This window comes from Schistocerca nitens, chromosome 6 (assembly GCF_023898315.1).
Source record: "Schistocerca nitens isolate TAMUIC-IGC-003100 chromosome 6, iqSchNite1.1, whole genome shotgun sequence".
NCBI classification, from domain to species: domain Eukaryota; kingdom Metazoa; phylum Arthropoda; class Insecta; order Orthoptera; family Acrididae; genus Schistocerca; species Schistocerca nitens.
Window position 1 is genome coordinate 288113307 of NC_064619.1, and position 21263 is coordinate 288134569.

General features: G+C 40.6%; 2 protein-coding genes across 3 annotated transcripts in view; one reads left to right on the top strand and one right to left on the bottom strand.

The window, feature by feature from the left end:
* Positions 1-4166, bottom strand: part of LOC126262973 (nicalin) — a 121961-nt gene extending 117795 nt beyond the window's left edge. The window contains exons 1-2 of the mRNA XM_049959924.1: positions 3873-4166; positions 3559-3746 (exon numbers count right to left, since the gene is read on the bottom strand). Coding sequence (XP_049815881.1) covers positions 3559-3746; positions 3873-4041 — 357 coding nt within the window. The 5' untranslated portion in view covers positions 4042-4166. The remainder of the gene's footprint in view (positions 1-3558; positions 3747-3872) is intronic.
* A 170-nt stretch (positions 4167-4336) lies between these two features.
* Positions 4337-21263, top strand: part of LOC126262293 (nucleoporin SEH1) — a 150464-nt gene continuing 133537 nt past the window's right edge. The window contains exon 1 of one of the 2 annotated variants that reach the window (XM_049958820.1): positions 4337-4594. In XM_049958820.1, coding sequence (XP_049814777.1) covers positions 4484-4594 — 111 coding nt within the window. In that variant the 5' untranslated portion in view covers positions 4337-4483. The remainder of the gene's footprint in view (positions 4595-21263) is intronic. The other variant, XM_049958821.1, reaches the window with a different exon arrangement.

Consider the following 21263-nt stretch of genomic DNA (forward strand, 5'->3'; position numbering starts at 1 on the left):
GGGGGGGGGGGATGGGCTTCCACAATCTCGACAAATGACGCTGGAAGTACAGCGAGGGGAAGGCATTTGGCCGAACATCCAGCATTTAAAGCACTGAGTTGGGGGGAGGGATATACGGCTTTACATCACAGTGGTAGACCATCACCTTGACCTTCTCGGGTAATGTATCAACCTCAAAGGCCAAGATGAAGGCACTGGTGGCAACCAGATTATCCTTCAGACCCCTGTGGACACGCTGAACGAAATGAGCACCTCGCCGCTCTAAATTGGTGCGCAGCTCATCGTCAGACTGCAGAAGAAGGTCCCTATGAAATATGATATCCTGGACCATATTTAAGCTCTGAGGGGTGTGATGGTTACAGGAACATCCCCCAGCTTGTCACAAGGGAGTAACGCCCATGACTGGGCAGAGGATGATGCTATTTTGATGAAGACTGACCCAGATCTCCTTTTGGACAAGCTGGGAATCCCAATGCCCCAGGGTGACGGGAATCTATTCCTAGGCATACATGGGGAGTTAACGGTGCAGGCATCAGCAGAGCGATCCCTGTGTGGTCAGGGGGCTACAACCAACAGGGTACATGGTGGCCCCACCACAACAGACTCGCTACCATAGTGGATATCAGGTTCAACCAAGCAAACAAGTCCATTATCACTGTCAGTGTAGAAAATGATATTGCACAGTTGATGGAAAAATATGCACCCCAGGAGGATGACCTCGCCCAACAGTTGGAGAATGAGCAGAAGTGCAGATCCACATTGATGAAGGATGCGATAGGTCTTAGCGCATGATGGATGCAGTGCAGCATGTAAGGCGCCCTTCCCCAACTGGCTCGTTCTTCGGGAAAATTTTGAAAATGTAGGTCAAACCCTACAGGGGACCATCACGTAAAGGCCGAAACACAAGAGACTCCTTTCAGTTGCCTCTTACGACATGCAGGAATTCCTCGGGCCTACTCTAACCCCCGGACCCGCAGGGATATCAGTTAAAATATGTGTAATATGAATTATTTGTAGTGTCAGCTTTTAACACCCTCCAGAGGCCTTTTCAAGGAACTGGGACTACTGATTACTGTTTCCCAATATATTTACTCTTTCATGAAAGTTGTCATCAATACATCATTTTTCAAAACAACAGCTCAGTCCACATAATCGATACTAGAATTAACAACAACCCACCTGAAGATTAGAAGTCAATTAGTAGTCCAGAAGGGTGTCCACTTATCCAGGGTCGCTCATTTTCTACAACTTAGGGGCAACCGTAAAAAGTTTAGCAACTAATAAAATTCATTTTAAGAGAAGGAAGAAGAATTTATTAGTGGCCAACTACTACTGAATGCTACACAAAATCTGACTTTATGTCCTCAGTGCAGCAATGTGATCAGTGTCAGTACGTACTGTAAACTGCTTTCTGTTTGATGATGTGTGGCTATAACAACCCAATAATTACCTTATAACAACTAAAACAGACAGACACAGAAACACACACACACACACACACACACACACACACACACACAAGAAGGTTACACTTATGCAAGCTTTCCTTTTTCCTGCAGAAGGGATGAAGGTTAAGGAATGGAGAGGTTTCGGAAAAGGATTAGTTTTTGGAAAAGTCACCCAGACTCGCAGGTCAGGGGGACACTTACCGGACGGGATGAGGTGGGAAGAAGAAGGAAAGTGTTTCCTTCTCATCCTGTCCAGTAAGTCTCCCCTGACCCGCAGTTCTGGATGACTTTTCCCAAATCCACCCCTCAACTGGTGAGTAGAGTTTTTTATCTATCCAACTGTGTTAATAATCACCTCATACACTTACGCCAATATTTTGAAGCTAGAATGGTGGCAAGATAATGCTAAACCACATTTACAACCTCTTGAACAACTGGCTCACTCCCTGGTGCGTAATAAAGATCTGAATCACTTATCATGAACATTTTTGCAAGCATCCATATCTTTACTTGAAAGATTTCGATGTCAATAATAGGTTTACACTGTGACATGGCAATGCTTTTATCCAAAGAAAAGAACATTAATGTGGTAAGGGGGAAAACATTTTATATAGCAACAAATGCGTTCTAGTAGTTCAATCATAATTAACTTGTTGCCAGTATGTAGTGCAGCTGGAAGCACAACAGATAATGTGGTCAGACTAATTCTCACTAAGCTGGGGATCAGCGCTTTCTTTCACTAACCGCTTCAGTTATGCTCGTGGCCACAGCTGGTTGGTGGTACACCTAATGCTCACATAAAGGGCTGCGCACAGATTAAAGCAGAGCTGACATATGGTATGACTGCATTCACAATGGCTCTGCCTTTGACTGGATAGGACAGGATATGGCTGTGATGGGACTGTCGTAGGATGTTGGGTTGGGTGGTTGTGGGGGAGAAGACCAAACAGCGAGGTAATTGGTCTCATCGGATTAGGGAAGGACGGGGAAGGATGTCTGCTGCGCCCTTTCAAAGGAACCATCCCGGCATTTACCAAGAGCGATCTAGGGAAATCATGGAAAACCTAAATCAGGATGGCCGGACATCGTAGGATGTGACAGGAGAGTGCATCAATCAGACTTTGCACCTAGGTTTTCCATGAAGGTGTCAGTCACTGGGATTGGTGTGGCATAAGGTTGGACTAGGGTTTTAAGAGACTAGGTGGGGGATGGGACACCATTTTGTGAGTGGTCAGAAAGTTTGTGGGCATGATGTTCCTTTTTTGTGAACGATAAATGGTCTGAGCCCTGATGAAGCTATGGTTCAGATTTAATACACTTTGAAAACTGTTGAAAAGACTTGGCATCATACCTGCAACTATGACCCTAATCATATTTATGTTTGAGACTGTAACTGTCATGTGAACTGCACTGTGTACCTTACATTATTTAATGCACACAGGACCTATGAAAAAACACCATGTAGCACACCATGTTAAGTAGTTAGCAGGTCTAACTGATAGCTCATCACAATAGGTTTATTTAAGTCACAATATCAGGCATGTTTCTTATTCATCCAGTTCTTATACCATTTTAACGTTTTTTATTCATATGTTTGCTTCACTGACTGTATGACTTCGTTTCCTCAAACTTTCTGTAAATGGATTTAGATCTAAATGACAATTTCATCCAGATTCTCACATTGTATGGAAACAGATACACCCTACACAAGTTTAGGATCATCTACTCCATATAATTTATGAATCTCCAGTAGTATATTTGTAAGAGATGGCTGTGGGTTTGTGAAACAAAGTAGAAGGGTCTTAAAGAACAACTCTTTTGTATTTTACAGTGGCTCACATAATCAGAGCAAAACAGGTATTTTAAAAACAAGTAAATAGCGAAAAATTAAGCTTGAATTCTATGCTAACAGAGTGGCGCTGCCGCTAAATTAGTACCAAACTCAACTTCTGATATTCTACTCGACAATAGCATGTAAGCTGCAAATTACGTGACGTTATTATTTCCTTTACATTACTTTATAAATTATGAATTAATTTGTCTGTGAGGAAAATTAACTCAGCCTGTAAATTGGGTATGGAAATTATTGGCTGCAAATAAAATGACACACCTGCTTGGCTTCGTCCGATAGACTGGAAATCTGCCGAGGCAGGACAAGGAGGAGAGCCCCTGCTTTGGCTCTAATTTCTCGAAATTGGTCTGGAGTTATATCTTCCAAACGTGCCACTATGCACTGCCGTGCGGTACTCCATCCAGTCAACGAACGGGCCTCCAGGTTTACGGGGGCATGTCTGCTCCCTGCAAGGTTTCTTTAATTCAATAACAACATCCTGACATAAACGTATTCGACGGGCGAGTGTCCCGTGAACGACAATTTATGAATTACAGAACACACAATTTTAAGACGAGAAACGCTCAGCTTACCGCGAGGTACACCGTGTAAATCAAAATGTTGCATACGATACACGGGAAATTCGTGTGCCGCGTCCACTGGATTAACCGGTGAAATTATAATAAGCACAGGTAGCATTATAAATAGGTAATAGGGCAAACAGCCTCTAAAAAGTTCCAGTATTTCATCTGCTTCTAACATGTTTACTCAGGCAACACTAAACACCACGACACAACACAGACGACCAACACACCACAACACTATCTCTCAACTCTGTGAAAGTGTGAACTCGTGCCTTCTCCAAGCTCTCCGACCCTCAACCTAGTTGCGCTCTGGTCATGCGAACAAATGACGAACGATGTTATGTTGGTAGTGTGGTCCATACAATTGGAACTTGTAAATGGAACACCACGTTTTATAAGCTATAAATAAGAATTCTGGATTGCAGTAATGAAAAACTCCACATTCATTGCACAATAACATCTTTTCAGAAACAGTACGCACTGTCAAAAAAGTGAAATGTTTTGGTCCAATTGTAAAATGCAGAAAATTTTTGGTTGTTGGTAAGAATGTACTAAGTGTGTATGAGGACAAGTTTGAACGTAAAAGCGCTGTCCTGTGTTTACTGTTTACAGTAGAGAAAATGTACGAAGCCCAGACGATAAACGCTGAACATAAGGATCTCATACATGATGTTGCATACGACTACTACGGTGAAAGAATGGCCACATGTTCAAGCGATCAATTTGTTAAGGTTAGTTAAATGTGCTCAGTTTTCGAGTGTTTTACAACACCGTTCCAACCACATTTATATCCACACGCATGGATTCATCCAAATGTTTTGTTCACTAACACCACAGCTAATTTATAGCTGCACCTTGAGCTCGTAACAGTAGAGCTACTGTTTGAATAAGAAACATTAGCCTACTCATCTACATACTATTCTTTAGTTTCAGAGGCAAGGGTATGTCATACGATAAATTCGTAAACGGGAGAATTTTACTAGCCGTATTCCACGGACCCCACTGAGATAAATCTCTGGGTTGTGCAAAGAAGTCAAGATGAACATTTTATTTACATCTCAGTACAATCTGGTGAAATGACTTCACATGAATGTATTACACTGTTCATTCTAATTATAAACTAACCTTAAATATTAAATTTAACAGTTGCTGTGAAAATACTTTTCGGTGGATTAGGACCTAGAAGGAATTCTCCAACAAATCTCTTTGAGTGAGAAACACCACATTATCTACATGACATTTAAAACACATACACACAAACTTTATTTTAACCCCTATCTAGGTATTTTAAAAGTGCAAATGCAATATTTGTTCTCGTAAAACAATAAGTTCTAACGTACCATGTCGCGAAATCTATAGTTCTAATTAGTTCTTTAGTCACAGGTACCGTTACGGAATATTGGTGCATTGCATCACAAATCGAGCACTAGCTATGTATATGAGGAAGGTCTTCACTGGATATTCTGTAATAGAATTAACTTCATACAAAGCATTTTTCTACTCTGAGAATACTATCTCCCTACATTGAGTTATCCTTGAAAATCATTCCATAATTCATTAGCAGGTGCAAATACCCAGAATAAGCTAGTTTCTTCAGCTGTAAATCACCTATGGCAGTAATCAGGCCTAGGCCCAACTGCGAACATAAATGATAATTCATAATTAGGCATTGAATTAAGTAATTCAGATTCTGATCCAAGTGTTGTCACAAAAACTTTGCACTTTCTACTCTTTTATTTCATTGTATGAAGTAACCCGTTTTTGTAGCTTGTGAATTTCTATGAGATGTACTACACTGTGTACACTGAGTCTTGTAGAAATTCAATGATAATTCAGTTCATTTGTAGCCACCCAGAGTGGCCGCGCAGTTTGAGGTACCACATCATGGATTGCACAGACGCTCCTGCCTGAGGGGTGTGTGTGTGTGTGTGTGTGTGTGTGTGTGTGTGTGTGTGTGTGTGTGTGTGTGTGTTCTTAGCATAAGTTTACTTTAAATAGTGCGAAAGTCCCTTAGGAATTGATACAGATTTAAACATTTGATTTCCTTTGTAAATACCCATCTTCATCACATAAATTGTACAAATCACAATTACCAGTTTTGGCCATGCCATCTTCAGAGCTGGTACAGATAGAAAAATAATGGTGTAACAACCTAAGTCCAATTAGCTGAAACAGAATGTACAACAGATCTGTTGATACATAGGAAACATACAGAATAATAATAAGGCATACCAGCCACACATACCATAAAAATATGCTCATGTATCAAAATCGGTGTCTATATATTAGATACATAGCAGGAGCTGTGATGGTTTGTATGCATCTTGTATTTATACAGGTAACTGAAGCCAACAGAGGGCACTAATGCAAAGGTACGCGAGTAACCAGTATCATAAATTCAATAGCTAAAATGCAGTATGGGATGTGACCCTAATCAGGTAGGATTGATAGAGAACATAAAAAAAAGTTCAAAGAAGGGCAGCTCATTTTGTATTATTGTGAAATGGTGAAGAGTGTGTCACAGAGCTGTATATTGTATCTATACAATATGCAAATTCAGGTGGATTTTTTTCATTGCCACAGGAACTTTTTATGAAATATGAATCGCCAACTTGCTCTTCTGAACGCAAAAATATTTTTTTGACTTCCAGCTAAATGAAGGCTGTTTGTGGCACCAAAGTTAGTGTCCAGTAACTAGTAAATGAGACAGGAACTGAAATTGAGATTCGCAAAGCATAAGTTGAGATGCTTGCTCCATTTTCAAATGTTCCTTTGTAAAGGAAAACACAGGAGAATAGCCCAGTATAATCCTCATACCACTGAAAAGATGAATGAAATAAGTATTAGCATGAGTGGTGGTAAGAAAAGGCTGAATTTGTTACAACTGAACAAAGCTCCAGGCCCAAATGGAATCCCTGTCAGACACTCTACTGAATTTGCAGCTGAGTTAGCCGCTATTCTGTCTATAAACTATTATAGATCCCTTGAACTAAAATCTGTGTCCAGTTCTTGGATAAAGGCACAGGTCGCATCCATCTACAAGAAGGGTAGTAGAAGTTACATGGGTCATTCCATGTCAAGTGACCTAAATTTAGACAAGCTCCCCACTTTTGATAAAATTTTTACAAGATGTACGTATAGACCTTACATGAAACACTGCCAAATTACAGCTTCATAAGTAGTATGGTGGGGCCACTAGCCACCTTTTTGTAAAGGCTCGTTTTTTGACATTGCGACTGAAATGAATAAATGATCAACTTTGTTTTACCATTGGTCAGGATCTATGAGACCTGTCTTGCTGAAACTTTGCGATCCTGTTCAACTTTTTGGGTACAATAGCTTAGTTGTAGTACAAAAGGTCAAAATATGGTAAATTCATCATAGTGTGCTATCAAAGTGGCTCACAAATGTTGTTATACCAAATTTTGGCTATGCTTTATTGCCTTGTATCTACTGAAAGAGTAACTTTCTGAAGCTAATACTGTAGTTATCTACAGCTTGCCAGTGTGTCATAAAGCTCTGCAAGTGGCACCCAGATTGTTCCAATAATAACTGAGTTATTGAAGTTCAAATTGTGTTAAAAAATTTAATCAGTCAATTTTGGGTCACTTTCAAATAGTCATGTCTCAAAAGGGATCACTCAAATTTGATTTTTCTCGGCACCATTGAAAAGAGCTCACCTTGTTTGAGCAGATAAAGTTGTTTCTATTTTGGAGACTTTGCATTTAACAACAAATAAACTTATATTTTCATTACATTACATTTCTCGACATTGCAACTTAAATGAATAAATGATCAACTTTGATTTACCATTACTCATGATCTAAGAGACCTGTCATGCTGAAACTTTGTGATCCTGTTCAACTATTTGGGTACAGTATTTTAGCTGTAAAACAAAAGGTCAAACTATGGTAAATTCATCATAGTGTGCTATCAAAGTGGCCCATAAATAATGTAATATATATTACATTAAAAAATACATATACCAGTTGTACTCTTTATGGTTCCTAAGCCAAATATTTCTGTTCTTATTAATTCATTTGCTGAAATTTGTTACTAATAGCAATTACAGATGATTCTAACAAGCTGTAATGTCAGCCCGTTCTTGTTGCTGATGGAGCTGGAATGACAGAAATAATGTGTTGGTTTGGAATCCAACAAGCATCCTGCCTAGCTGGGCAATAGAATGAATGTGCAGGTCCATTGGGGTGCATGAAACTGACTAAAACATGACTTCAGACACATTACCAATCCACCATTTTCCATCATATATACAGGCACTGTATTGGCCCAGTTGTTAGGCTGTGATATTTCTGAATGAAACTACATTTGCCACAAAAAAAATTTGTGTCATTGGATACTCGTATAATACAAACTTGCTTTTCATTTAATGGCACAAAATGGTGATTCCCTCTTGTTCCTGATACTGTGCAGCCATTTTTAAACCATGCTTCCTGCTCAGTTTTAATGTTTCAATTTATTCTTTTGAAACAAAAATGAACTGGATTTGTCTGATATTCTTTGTACAGTATTTAAACAAATCAGTTGGTGTCAAAATCTGGTCCTCAGTTGGTCTCTGGAGGCTTGCTCTTGCTGCCAGGCTCTTTACAGTTCCTCCATTTCTATCACATTGAGATTTTCCATGGCTTGTAGCAAAAAAGTGCTATTCAGCTGAGATTCCAAAGTCATTTTCATGGTGGCAGAGATTCAGAAATTTTTTGAAGTTTTTGTACTGCACTCCTGGCCCATCACTGAACTAATAAATGTGTGTGAGTTTTCCAAGGAGACACTTTAGATCTTCTAATAATTTCACTATAAAAGCATGTACAGCGATTGCATCATGTTTCAGGCTGTTGCTTATTATACAGTAGCTGATGCTGATGTCCAAGTAATTTCTGAAGTACACAACAAATGGGTGTAAAGTTGCTTGGCTGTTATTCCAGTGAATACCATGAGCTGCATCCTGGACAATGAAGGAATAATTTGCAGCAAAGTCCACTAATATGATCAGTTCAGTTGGCTTACGGCTTTCTTTTATGCATTTTAGGTGCTTGCTCTGGTGCTTTGCAACATAATGATGAATGGTGGAAAGTTTGTCAGTTTTTGAAATCAGATCTTCAATAAAATCCTCGGTGGTCATCTGTTTGGTTTCTAATGTATCTCTATCAATGTGCACCCACTATTTGAACTCAGTGGTATTATCTGGATCACTGTCTTCAAAACTATTTTCTAAAAACTGTTCCAGTAGTTCCTTTCCCGGTCAGATTTCACAGCGATGAAGCATGCAGTCTTTGGATTCCAAATCACACACTGTTTTGGCAGTCAGACTCATATAATCTTCTTTAATTGGAGTGCTTGCAAGCATCAGTTTCACATTTTAGTGTAAAGTGCAAACACAGGCTGAGTGGGTTCCTGCAGCGCCCACAGTGATGCACCATTTTGGCCTCAATTCGCAAAATTTGGAAAATCCAATTTCAGGCCCATGCTGAAGTTGATATGCAGCACACATTTCTTTCAAATTATTCAGAAGAAGGTATTTTTGCATCAAAACTTTCTTTACTTCTGTTCTAATTGATACATATTCTTTTTTTACCTGGACAAATTCGGCTAATTCTTCATTCTGAAATAATGTAGTAACCACTCTTTCTTTTACGGCATCTGGAATCTTCTTGCCACACTCATTCTATAATACACCATTTTCTGCCTGTAACTTCCTTTTTACCATCCTCTCTGAAACACCAAATTCTTGCACTGTCTCTTTTATAGTCCAGCTTTGTGGTACTAATGACAGTATTTGCAATTTTTCAGGTTGCCTTGACAATTGCAACTTCTCTTTCAATTCTTTAATCAGCTGCTTATAATCTTCACAATCAGGACATGTCTTGCTTGAAGACCTTTTGGGACGAATCCTCCAGCAACAACAGTGCTATTCACAATTGCCTCTTGAGCTTTGGTTATTGTTCGTTTTGCGTAACCTTTCACATCCCTTTTTGATACTCTCTGAAATTTTAGAGAGGAGACCCCAAAAGCAGTTAGACTTGAATCGATTGATACTTATGGATATGCTTCGTCGTCTGACTGGTTTGAAGTTGACTATGATTTTTCCGCTTTCTTTGCTAAAAATTGTTTTCTGCCAGTTGGACAGATGTTCTGACCAGGTTTCACATTGATCTTAGTAATGGCTTGCAATTGTTTTGCTGTTTCCACATTGACAATCCATAAACCCTTTTTACCAGAATGGTGCTTTGCACCAAAAGGATTACAACACGATCTCTGTAGAAAATCATCTTTGTCCACAAGTACTGATTTGTGATGAAAGTATATTTGTGCATTTTCAGTAAGACATATCTCACTTCTTTGGTTTATGAATTCCTGTTACTCTACTGAAAATTCTTTGATTGGAATGAAGCCTTGTGTGTGTGTGTGTGTGTTTTCAGATGACATGCAAAATTATCTGCAAGGCCAATGATACTTGGTACTGAAACCACGTTGATATCCATTACACTACAATTAAATTTATGCTTCCAATTTGCTGTTTGTTTCAGTATTAGATAAAGTAGTTGTATATTTCCAACTGAAAAATATTAAATGACCATATATAATGGGAACTTCCTTGAGAATACAACAGAAAAAAATTAAATAACCTGATAAACATTTCCAGAGTGTCACCCTGTATCTTGAAATAATTATTACTTACCGAAAAAAGATGTTTATCCAGTAATGACAACACACTTTACATCATCTGAACACTCTTCACTACACAACAGTGTGCTTCAGACAGATTGTTGAAGCACATTACCAAACTCCATTGTTGACACTAAACATCGTTGACACTAAACTGGTCTCTCTCCAAAATAAAAACAGCTTTTTCTGATCAGACAAGGTGAGCAAAGATAACTGTTATTATTTGAGCAATCTGGATGCCACTTGCAGTGCTTTATGACATGCTGGCAAGCTGCAGATAACTAAAGTATTAGCTTCGGAGAGTTACTCTTTCACTAGATACAAGGCAATAAAGCATAGCCAAAATTTGGTATGACAAGATTTATGAGCCACTTTGATAGCGCACTATGATGAATTTACCGTAGTTTGACCTTATGTACTACAACTAAGCTACTGTAACCAAAAAGTTGAGCAGGATTGCAAAGTTTCAGCATGACAGGTCTTTTAGATCCTGAACAGTGGTAAAACAAAGTTGATCATTTATTTGTTTCAGTCGCAATGTCAAAAAATGAGCCTTTACGAAAGGGTGGCTAGTGGCCCCACCATACTACTTATGAAGCTGTAATTTGGCAGTGCTTCATGTGAGGTCTGGATGTACATCCTGTAAAAATTTCATCAAAATTAGAGTTGGTCGAGTGGGGACCCTTAGGCCACTTCACATGGAATGACCCATCCTCAAAACTACCATCCAGTATCCTTGACATCAATTTGTTTTAGAATCTTAGAACATATTCTGAGCTCAAACATGCGGTAGGCTCAGTGAAAGTTACTGGTAACAGGCATTTACAGGTTCAGAATCTGAAAAAATAGTGTTCACAAAAAGCAAAAACAAGATGATTTGTCTAGTACATGGAGAGCCTTTCTACAGTTTTACAGTTGGAGAGGTCAAGAGCACCCTGAAGAGAGGAAAAAATTTCAGCAAAACAAAAGGCATAACACGAATCACAGCAGGTGTAGAACTTTCAGACGCCAAACTCGGAGGCATCAAGAAGCTTTTGGAGCTCCACTCTGGTGAAGACAGGGCAACCAAAAACAAATTCAAGTTCTACACTGAGGTGTTCAATGAGCACGAAGGCACTTTGTCACTCCTACTGCTGCCAACCCTCAGAACGAGGAAGAAGTCGGAAGTACTTTAGAGGTAATGGAAAGTGTTCAGATCAATGTCACTTAAAAGCAGTTTTCAGCCAGTTTCATTTTCTAGAATATTTTTGTCACTGTTTCAACTAAGGTGCAACTTTCTACCAATTTTTTCATTCTCTAAAATTTTGTTGATGTTTTACAAAAATGTGATTTGTAACTTATTTTATTTTCTACAGAATCTTGTGATGTCAAAAGCATGATGGTGTATTTCTTTTCTTTTTTTTATAAAAAAAAAAAAGAAAAAAACCTGTTGTGGAACATAAATTTTTGTTCACCTTTTGACATTAAATAAGTGAGTTTTTCCTGGTAAAATGACGTAACTTTCGTATTTTAATATGTCAGTTTTGTAGAATTTTCTGACTTCTCTTTGAAATAAAATGTATACTGTTTATATTCACAATAATTAAAAGCCATCCTTCTGTCATTTGCCTGCCCACACTATTAAAATATAAATAGAACTCACTCCTAGACATTGCATAGGCTGCACCTACACGAAGAAGTACCAGAATCGTAGTAGGTGGCAGAGCAGAAGGGACCAAGGATGATTGATGGTAGGATCCAACATGGCACCTGGACTGGCCCTTCAAGGACGAAAGGCTTTGTGGACGTCTCGGCTGATATTGGAGGTGATGGGTTGACAATGATCTACATCTACATCCATACTCTGCAAGCCACCTGGCAGTGCGTGGCGAAGGGTACCTTGAGTACCTCTATCGGTTCTCCCTTCTGTTCCAGTCTTGTATTGTTCATGGAAAGAAAGATTGTCGGTATGCCTGTGTGTGGTCTCTGATCTTATCGTCGTGGTTTCTTCGTGAGATATACGTAGGAGGGAGCAATATACTGCTTTACTCCTCGGTGAAGTTTTGTTCTCGAAACTTCAACAAAAGCCCGTACCGAGCTACCGAGCATCTCTCTTGCAGAGGCTTCCACTGGAGTTTGTCTGTCATCTCCATAATGCTTTCGCAGTTACTAAATGATCCTGTAACGAAGCACGCTGCTCTCCGTTGGATATTCTCTATCTCTTCCATCAACCCTATCTGGTACGGATCCCACACCGGTGAGCAGTATTCAAGCAGTGGGGCAACAAGTGTGCTGTAACCTACTTCCTTTGTTTTCTGACTGCATTTCCTTAGGACTCTTCCAATGAATCTGTCTGGAATCTGCTTTACCGACGATTAATTTTATATGGTCATTCCATTTTAAATCACTCCTAATGCCTAATCCCAGAAAATTTATGGAATTTACTGCTTCCAGTTGCTGACCTGCTATGTTGTAGCTAAATGATAAAGGATCTTTCTTTCTATGTATTTGCATCACATTACACTTGCCTACATTGAGATTCAATTGACATTCCCTGCACCATGCATCAGTTCGTTGCAGATCCTCCTGCATTTCAGTATAATTTTCCGTTGTTACAGCCTCTCGATATACTACAGCATCGTCCACAAAAAGCCTCAGTGTACTTCCGATGTTATCCACAAGGTCATTTATATATATTGTGAACAGCAACGGTCCTACGACACTCCCCTGCGGCACACCTGAAGTCGCTCTTACCTCGGAAGACTTCTCTCCATTGAGAATGACACGCTCCATTCTGTTATCTAGGAAATCTTCAATCCAATCACACAATTGGTCTGATAGTCCATATGCTCTTACTTTGTTCATTAAACGACTGTGGGTAACTGTATCAAATGCCTTATGGAAGCCAAGAAACATGGCATCTACCTGGGAACCCAAGTCTATGGCCCTCTGAGTCTCGTAGACGAATAGCGCGAGCTGAGTTTGTCACGATCGTCTTTTTCGAAAGCCATGCTGATTCCTACAGAGTAGATTTCTAGTCTCCAGAAAAGTCATTATACTCGAACATAATGAGTGTTCCAAAATTCTACAACTGATCGACGTTAGAGATATAGGTCTATAGTTCTGCCCATCTGTTCAATGTCCCTTTTTGAAAACGGGGATGACCTGTGCCCTTTTCCAATCTTTGGGAACACTTTGCTCTTTTAGAGACCCACGGTACACCGCTGCAAGAAGGGGGGCAAGTTCCTTCGCGTACTGTGTGTAAAATCGAACTGGTATCCCATCAGGTCGAGCAGCCTTTGCTCTTTTGAGCGATTCTAATTGTTTCTCTATCCCTCTGTCGTCTATTTTGATATTTTCCATTTTGTCATCTGTGCGACAATCTAGAGAAGGAACTACAGTGCAGGTTGGAAAAAGACATTTATTATTTTGGCCTTAAGTCTGTCATCCTCTGTTTCAGTACCATTTTGGTCACAAAGTGTCTGGACATTTTGTTTTGATCCACCTACCGCTTTGACATAAGACCAAAATTTCTTAGGATTTTCTGCCAAGTCAGTACATAGAACTTTACTTTCGAATTCATTGAACGCCTCTCGCATAGCCCTCCTCACACTACATTCCTTCATGTAATTTTTATTCGTCTGCAGGGCTTTGGCTATGTTTATGTTTGCTGTGAAGTTGCCTTTTCTTCCATAGCAGTTTTCTAACTTGGTTGTTGTACCACGGTGGCTCTTTTCCATCTCTTATGATCTTGCTTGGCACATACTCATCTAATGCATATTGTTCGATGGTTTTGAACCTTGTCCACTGATCCTCAACTCTATCTGTACTTGAGATAAAACTTTTGTGTTGAGCCATCAAGTACTCTGAAATGTGCTTTTTGTCTCTTTTGCTAAACAGAAAAATCTTCCTACCTTTTTTAATATTTATATTTACAGCTGAAATCATCGATGCAGTTACCACTTCATGATCGCTGATTCCCTGTTCTGCGTTGACTGTTTCAAATAGTTTGGGTCTGTTTGTCACCAGAAGGTCTAATATGTTATCACCACGAGTTGGTTTTCTGTTTGACTGCTCAAGGTAGTTTTCAGATAATGTACTTTGAAAAATTTCACTGGATTCTTTGTCCCTGCTACCTGTTATAAACATTTGAGTCTCCCAGTTTATATCTGGTAAATTAAAATCTCCACCCAGAACTATAATATGGTCGGGAAATCTACTCTAAATATTTTCCAAATCATCCTTCAGGTGCTCTGCCACAACAGCCGCTGAGTCAGGGGTCTATAGAGACATCCAATTACCATGTTTGAGCCTGCTTTATCCGTGACCTTCACCCAAATTATTTCACATTTCGGATCTCCGTCAATTTCCTTCGATACTATTGCACTTCTTATTGCTATACACACGCCTCCCCCTTCATTGTCCAGCCTGTCTCTGCGGTATACATTCCAATCTGAGCTTAGCTGCTGACGGGATGATGATGCTTCCTGGACATTGGGTGTCATTGGATGTCGGAGGCAATGGCTCATGATGGCAGCCACCGGGGGGATGATGTGTGGCACCTGTGAGTGGTGGATGGTGGTCTGCGTAGCATTGGCGACAGGTGTTTTCAACAAGGGGATGACTCCTATCAATGGGCTGCTAATGCAGCTGGCATCAACTCCAAAGTGGAAATGGCTGCAGCATTGTCTGCCAGTGGCCGAAGTACACTCCGGCGTACGGTATCAATGCGGAGTTGAGTGGGAAATGTTATGTGGTGTAAGAAAGTGGTGCCAGACAACAGTGTAATCTACTGCAATAGGCACTCTTGCTTATCTGCAAGACAGGCATTGCCAGATGTGGAGGCTGCATAAGCTTTTTTATTTATTCATACGTATGCAGAACATAACATATTAAATATAATTTATCATACATAGAATATCATATGTATGTATTATAAGTGTTACAGAGAATATGGACATATTTATATTCCATGTGCTGACCAGAATTCTGCTGCACAGACTGCCTTATCATCGGTAATAATCAGATCATCCATAGACACAGGTTCCGACAGTTTCCTGCAATTGAGTAGGTGCTGATGGTCTTGAGGTTAACCGCACTCACATAGTTCGTCCCCTGACATGTATCCCCATTTCTTCATGTTCTCCTTACACCGAGATACTCCAGTTCTCAGTTTATTGAGTACCTTCCATGACCTGTAGCAAGTTCTTCCTTAGGGTTGTCCCAATATTTCTCTGATGATGAGCTACATCAGAGTTGTAGCCTATGGTCTACAGGTGATTTCTGGATTGGTTGCGTTGTCTGGAGAAAACTTTTTCTCGACTTGAGTCTTGGTGTTTGATGTTCGCATCCAAAAAGGGGTGTCTCTGATCCGTCTCCTGCTTCTTTCTTTCCATTTCAGCTGCTGTTCTTCAGATGTCTGGAGGTGCTACGCCCATGAGGTGGTAGATTTTGTCAACAGGGGTTGCCCGCAAGCAGCCGGTTACAATTCGTCCTGTTTCATTTAGGGCAATATTTACCTGTTTGATGTGGGTGGAGTTCTGCCATACAGGTGCTGCATATTCAGCAGCGGAGAACCACAAAATGAGGACAGATGTGCGGGGGACCTGTGGGTGTGCTCCCCAGTTGTTTCCGGTCAGTTTCCTAATAATGTTGTTCCTCGAACTGGCTTTCATTTTTGTATCTGTACAGTGGTAGTTGAAGGGGAGGGATTGGTCCAAATTTACTCTGAGGTACTTTGGGGTGTCACAGTGGGTCAGCTGTTCCATAAGTGGAATGCACACACTTGTGTTTTGGAGGGGTTTGGCTTCAGGTAGTTGCTATCGTAGTAGTTAGATAATGCCTCAAGACTTATTGTGAGTTTGTCTTCCACCTCTTCAGAAGTTCTAACTTGCGTGGCAAGTGCTGTGTCATCTGCATAAATGAAAGATCTTGTGACAGGATTAACTGGCTGATCATTAGTGTAAATATTAAACAGCAGTGGGGCTAGCACACTTCCTTGGGGGGATACCATTTCTCTGTGCCCTCCACCGGCTCCTCTTGTTTTGTAGAGTAACAGAGAAACAACTGCTTTGTAGCAGGCATCTTATAAACAGTGTTAGGTGGAAGTCTTAGGTGATGGCATAGATCTTTGTTAACATTTTCCTGTGATTAATGGTGTCATATGCAGCAGTAAGATCCACAAAGGCGACAACGGTGATCTGCCCGCGTTCATATCCATCCTCTATGTGTTGTATCAGGTTCAAGATCTGTCCACAACGCGATCTCCCGGGGTGGAACCCAGATTGTTCTCTGATCAGTGTTTGATCAACTTGGTCCGAGATTCGATTGAGGATCATTCTCTCTAAAACTTTATATAGGTGACATAAGAGTGATATGGGTCGGAAATTTTTGGCATCTGTTGGCTGTTTCCCTGGTTTCAGTAGGGCCACAACTTTGGTTTTTTTCCAGATCTTTGATATTTGCAAATTTGAGACACAGGTGTTCATCATATCTAGAATCCACTTCTTGGTTGCTGGTCCAAACATTTTTATCTGTTCCATCCTCAAGTCATTTAACCCCACAGCTTTATTGTTCTTCATTGAGCATATTGCAGTTTCTAATTCTTCCATTGAAAATGGTGTGCCAATATAGTTATTTTCCTCAGTAATTTTCTGGATCTTTGGACTTATCGATTTTTTATTAACTTTACCATTCAGCAGTAACTGATGTGCTATCTGGTTAGGTGTGATATCAGAAATGGCTGAGGGAATAGCTGTTGGGTCGTTTCCAAGGTTCTTCAGCAATTGCCATGCCTTTCTACTATTTTGTTTCATATTGAGCTGCGTCATAAGATCACACCATTTTTCTTTCCTTCTAGCTGATATGGCTAGTATAAGTACTTCACCAACCTGTATTGTTTCTTCAGCAAATAGGTCATCTTCAAAAAGGTGTTCATATTTATTCATAAGTGTTTTTTATCTTTGTCTAGTCCTGGAATGTAAGTTGTTCTACATCCACGTGGTATATACCTACAAGAGACAGCTTTCACCAGCTTTATAAAGCTATCATATTTCTCTGCAGAAGGATCTAGTTCAAAGATTTTGGAATCAACTTCTTCAGTAAATTTATCCCATTGTGCTTGTTTAAAGTTAAATCTTCTCTTGAACGGGGTATAGCTGGGTTTGATGACTGTTTCTGTTGTGCAAATAATTGCTCGGTGTTGTGTCCTTGGAATTGGGTCTCCCATTTCTTTCTTAACTTGGTGGGCAACATTTTCATTTGCAAAGATATTATCTGGGTTGTATCCACGACCCCACATTTCAATCCTGAAGGAGTATGATAGCTTTGGATCATGTACTAACTTCAGGCCTGTGCTTTCTACCTAGTTTTCAAGGTCTTCTCCACGTTTGACTGTTTCTCTTTAGCCCCATGATACACTGTGGCAGTTGAAATCTCCCATGACCAACTTCACTGGTTGTAAATTGAAATTATCAGGTTCTTTGAAATGGAATACATTGTTTGGTGGTTTGTACATGATGTTACTGTATAAGTCTCTGTTGCTACAGTCAGTATTTCTGTGTAGTTATCTACAGTTAATCTGCGGATGAGATGTTGAGGTCTAGTTTAGCAAATACTGTGTTGCCCTACTGTTTGCTGGGTCTCTCAGTGATTAATGTCGTTCCATGTATCCTCGGCCTTCTGCCATTCGGACCTCTATGAGTTTCCTGGATGAACAGGAGATGACAGTTCTTTGACTTACACATATTGGATAGTAATAATTCTTCCTCTACTGATACTCCTTCTATATTTATGGAGCTTATTGTAAGAGCTGGCTTTTGAAAAAAAGCCTTTTTGATTTATAATCTGGTGCAGTGTTCTGGTGGTGGAAGGATCTGCCACTGGAATTACTCCCAGCATTGCCCAGGGTATGCCCGATCGCTGATGATGACATGTAATGTTGTATTTATCCCTTTGTTGCGATCTTCGAGGAGGCCCCTTCCATGTGCCCCTGGATAAGCTAAGACATAAATAGCCTGTCCCAAGCAAGACTATGCTTGTAAACAGCTTCTTGTTGTGAAGTCATTAATGCATCCTCCTGGTTAGGTGCCAACGCACAGTGTACGCTTGATATATGAAGCAGTATCGCCCAATGCAGGTACTGTATCCACACATCCCTTAAAAGAAATGGTGCAGCTAGATGGAAGGCAAAGCAGCTGCCACTGGGGGGGGAAGCACCTCGGCAGTGGAGGGTTGGTGATGTTGTTGGCTGGCTTCGGCTGTCAGTGAGACTGACATTCGATCGATGGCAGCTGGCCAGGAGGCGATGATGTCAGTGGGCCAGTGAGACATCTGATGCAGCTGACAAAAGGTCACCTCAACATGGGGATCTGAAAAACCATAGCCAGACTAGATCAGTATAGTGAAAGACCATCTATTCATGAGGGCAGTGAAGGGGCAGAGCCTAGCATCAACTGAAGTTTGTGGCAAAATTCCCATGAACACCAAAACCAAAGTGCGGCAGCAGAGATGAGAAACTTGTGCCAGTGCAGCTAAAGGAAGGTGCAATACAGAATGCAGATGAGATGTCCCCAGATTGTGTGTGCACTGCAGGCTGAAGAGGTACAGGGGGGGGGGGGGGGAAGGGGTGTGGCAGATGCCGAGGGTGCTCGAAGAATGACAACTCTGTGGGGATGGTATACAAACCCAAACAAACGAAATAACGAACACAGCTGCAACAAAGAAGCAAACTACTACCGTCAGGCAATGTGAAGAACAGTCTCACTGCCAGCTGAGTATGGTGGACAAGGGTGAGAGACAAGAACAGTACACAGTTCGACACTAAACGCTCTTTAACACACTTGAGGAACAGACTCATCACCAGTTTTCTGTATGTGACTGAGGAGTGCTACTGAGTAACAATGAAATGCCCAAGAGCCACAAAAACTGTTCATTAGCTAATTAAGAAACAGAACTCAAGTACAGAGTTTGTGGACAACTGTCTACACTATTGAAGTACAAATGGAAATGTCATTCCCAGACATCGCGTGGGATGTGCCTACATGATGAAATCCATGAGTTGTAGTAGGTGGCAGAGTAGAAGGCTCCAAGGATGATTGACAGTAGGATCCAACGTGGCACTCGGAGTGTGTCTGCGAGGATGACAGGCTTCCAGTATTCCGGCATCAGCAGGTGTCGGAGGCAGTGGCTTGACAACTATATCTGTTAATGGGACGACAATACTTCCAGGATGTTGGGACGTTGGTGCATGCTGGAAATGATGGCTCGACAACAGAGACTGCCAATAAGACTATGCTTCTGGGATGTCAGGTGTTGGTGGATATTGTTGCAATTCCTCCATGATGGTAGCTGCCAGTGGGACAACAATGTTTCTGGGACATCAGGTGTTGGCAGATATAGAAGAGGATTGCTTGAACAGAACGGCTGCTTTTGGAATGGCATACGGTGAGACTTTGCATCGGAAACAGCTTCTATGGCAATGGCAATGACTCCAATCAGTGGGGCTGCTAGTGTGACTGGTATGAAGTCTAGACTGGTACTGGCAGTAACACAATCCAGTGGCAGTATAGATACTTCCAAGCAGAGGGGTATCAGCTTGGGGTTGTGGGGAACATGGTGTAAGGAAGTTGTGTCAGACTACAGCACTCTCTGTCAAGGTAGGCACTTTGCCTATTTGCGAGATTAGCGGCACTGGATACTGTGGAGGCTTTGTGAAACTCCATCGTAAACAGCCTGTGCCATACATAGCAAAGCTGGTAAACGGATGGGCGGTAATGTGAGTTGGTTGCTTGGGTGCTCTGGGAGGGTCAGTATCCCACAATACTGCCTGTTATGCACAGCAGTATAGTCCCAGTCTGATACTGTAGTGTTTTTACCTTTTGCAGGTAAAATTTCTAATAGTGTAAGCAGTATTTTAAAGCCAAAGTGTTTCTTTGTGTCTGTCAGTGTCACACAGACTTCCGGTAGATATTTCTTAAATTCAAAAGAGAAACCAGCCTTCGTGAAACTTGAGGTTTATAAGGTCTGCTATGAGTGTCAGTCCTTTTATATTTGGCAGATGGCGTAGTCAGTCCATACTAGGCTCAGAGAACACAATAAAAGCTGGGGATTAAAGTAAGTTCGTCCTTTGCATAATATTGCTTAAGCCTAAACCACAAGTATGTAATAATAGAAGTGAAGGGAGCTTAGCTCACTTGATTACAAATGCATAATATTGCTTAAGCCTAAACCACAAGTATGTAATAATAGAAGTGAAGGGAGCTTAGCTCACTTGATTAAAAACATCTGAAGTTAAAAAAATACATTTATCACCCCGAAATTTACTCTTGAATGAGCAAACATGATTCACTTATTCGCTCCTGTCAGACAGCGCTACAGCCTCTACCTAGGAAACGAACCTTAGTGCCTTCAAATTGATAATGATCAGGGTTAGGATTTTTAGGTGCACACCTTTTTTCTTAGGGTAAATTAAAGCTGTTCGGAAAGATATCACAGTGTGAAATTTTGTCTCTAATTGTGAAAAGAAGCATTATTACACAAACCTTTTTCCCTTTTTTTGGGACCTTTATTCCTTTTTTTCCCAACCATGGCCACAACCCCTCTTTTAAGTTTCATTCCAATTTATTCTATAAGATATCTAATAAATGAAACAACAAGTTTACTGTTACCAGTCACCGTTTTATTTATTTCCACGACGCGCTTCGAAGGTTTAAACCTCCATCATCAGGTGGATTTACA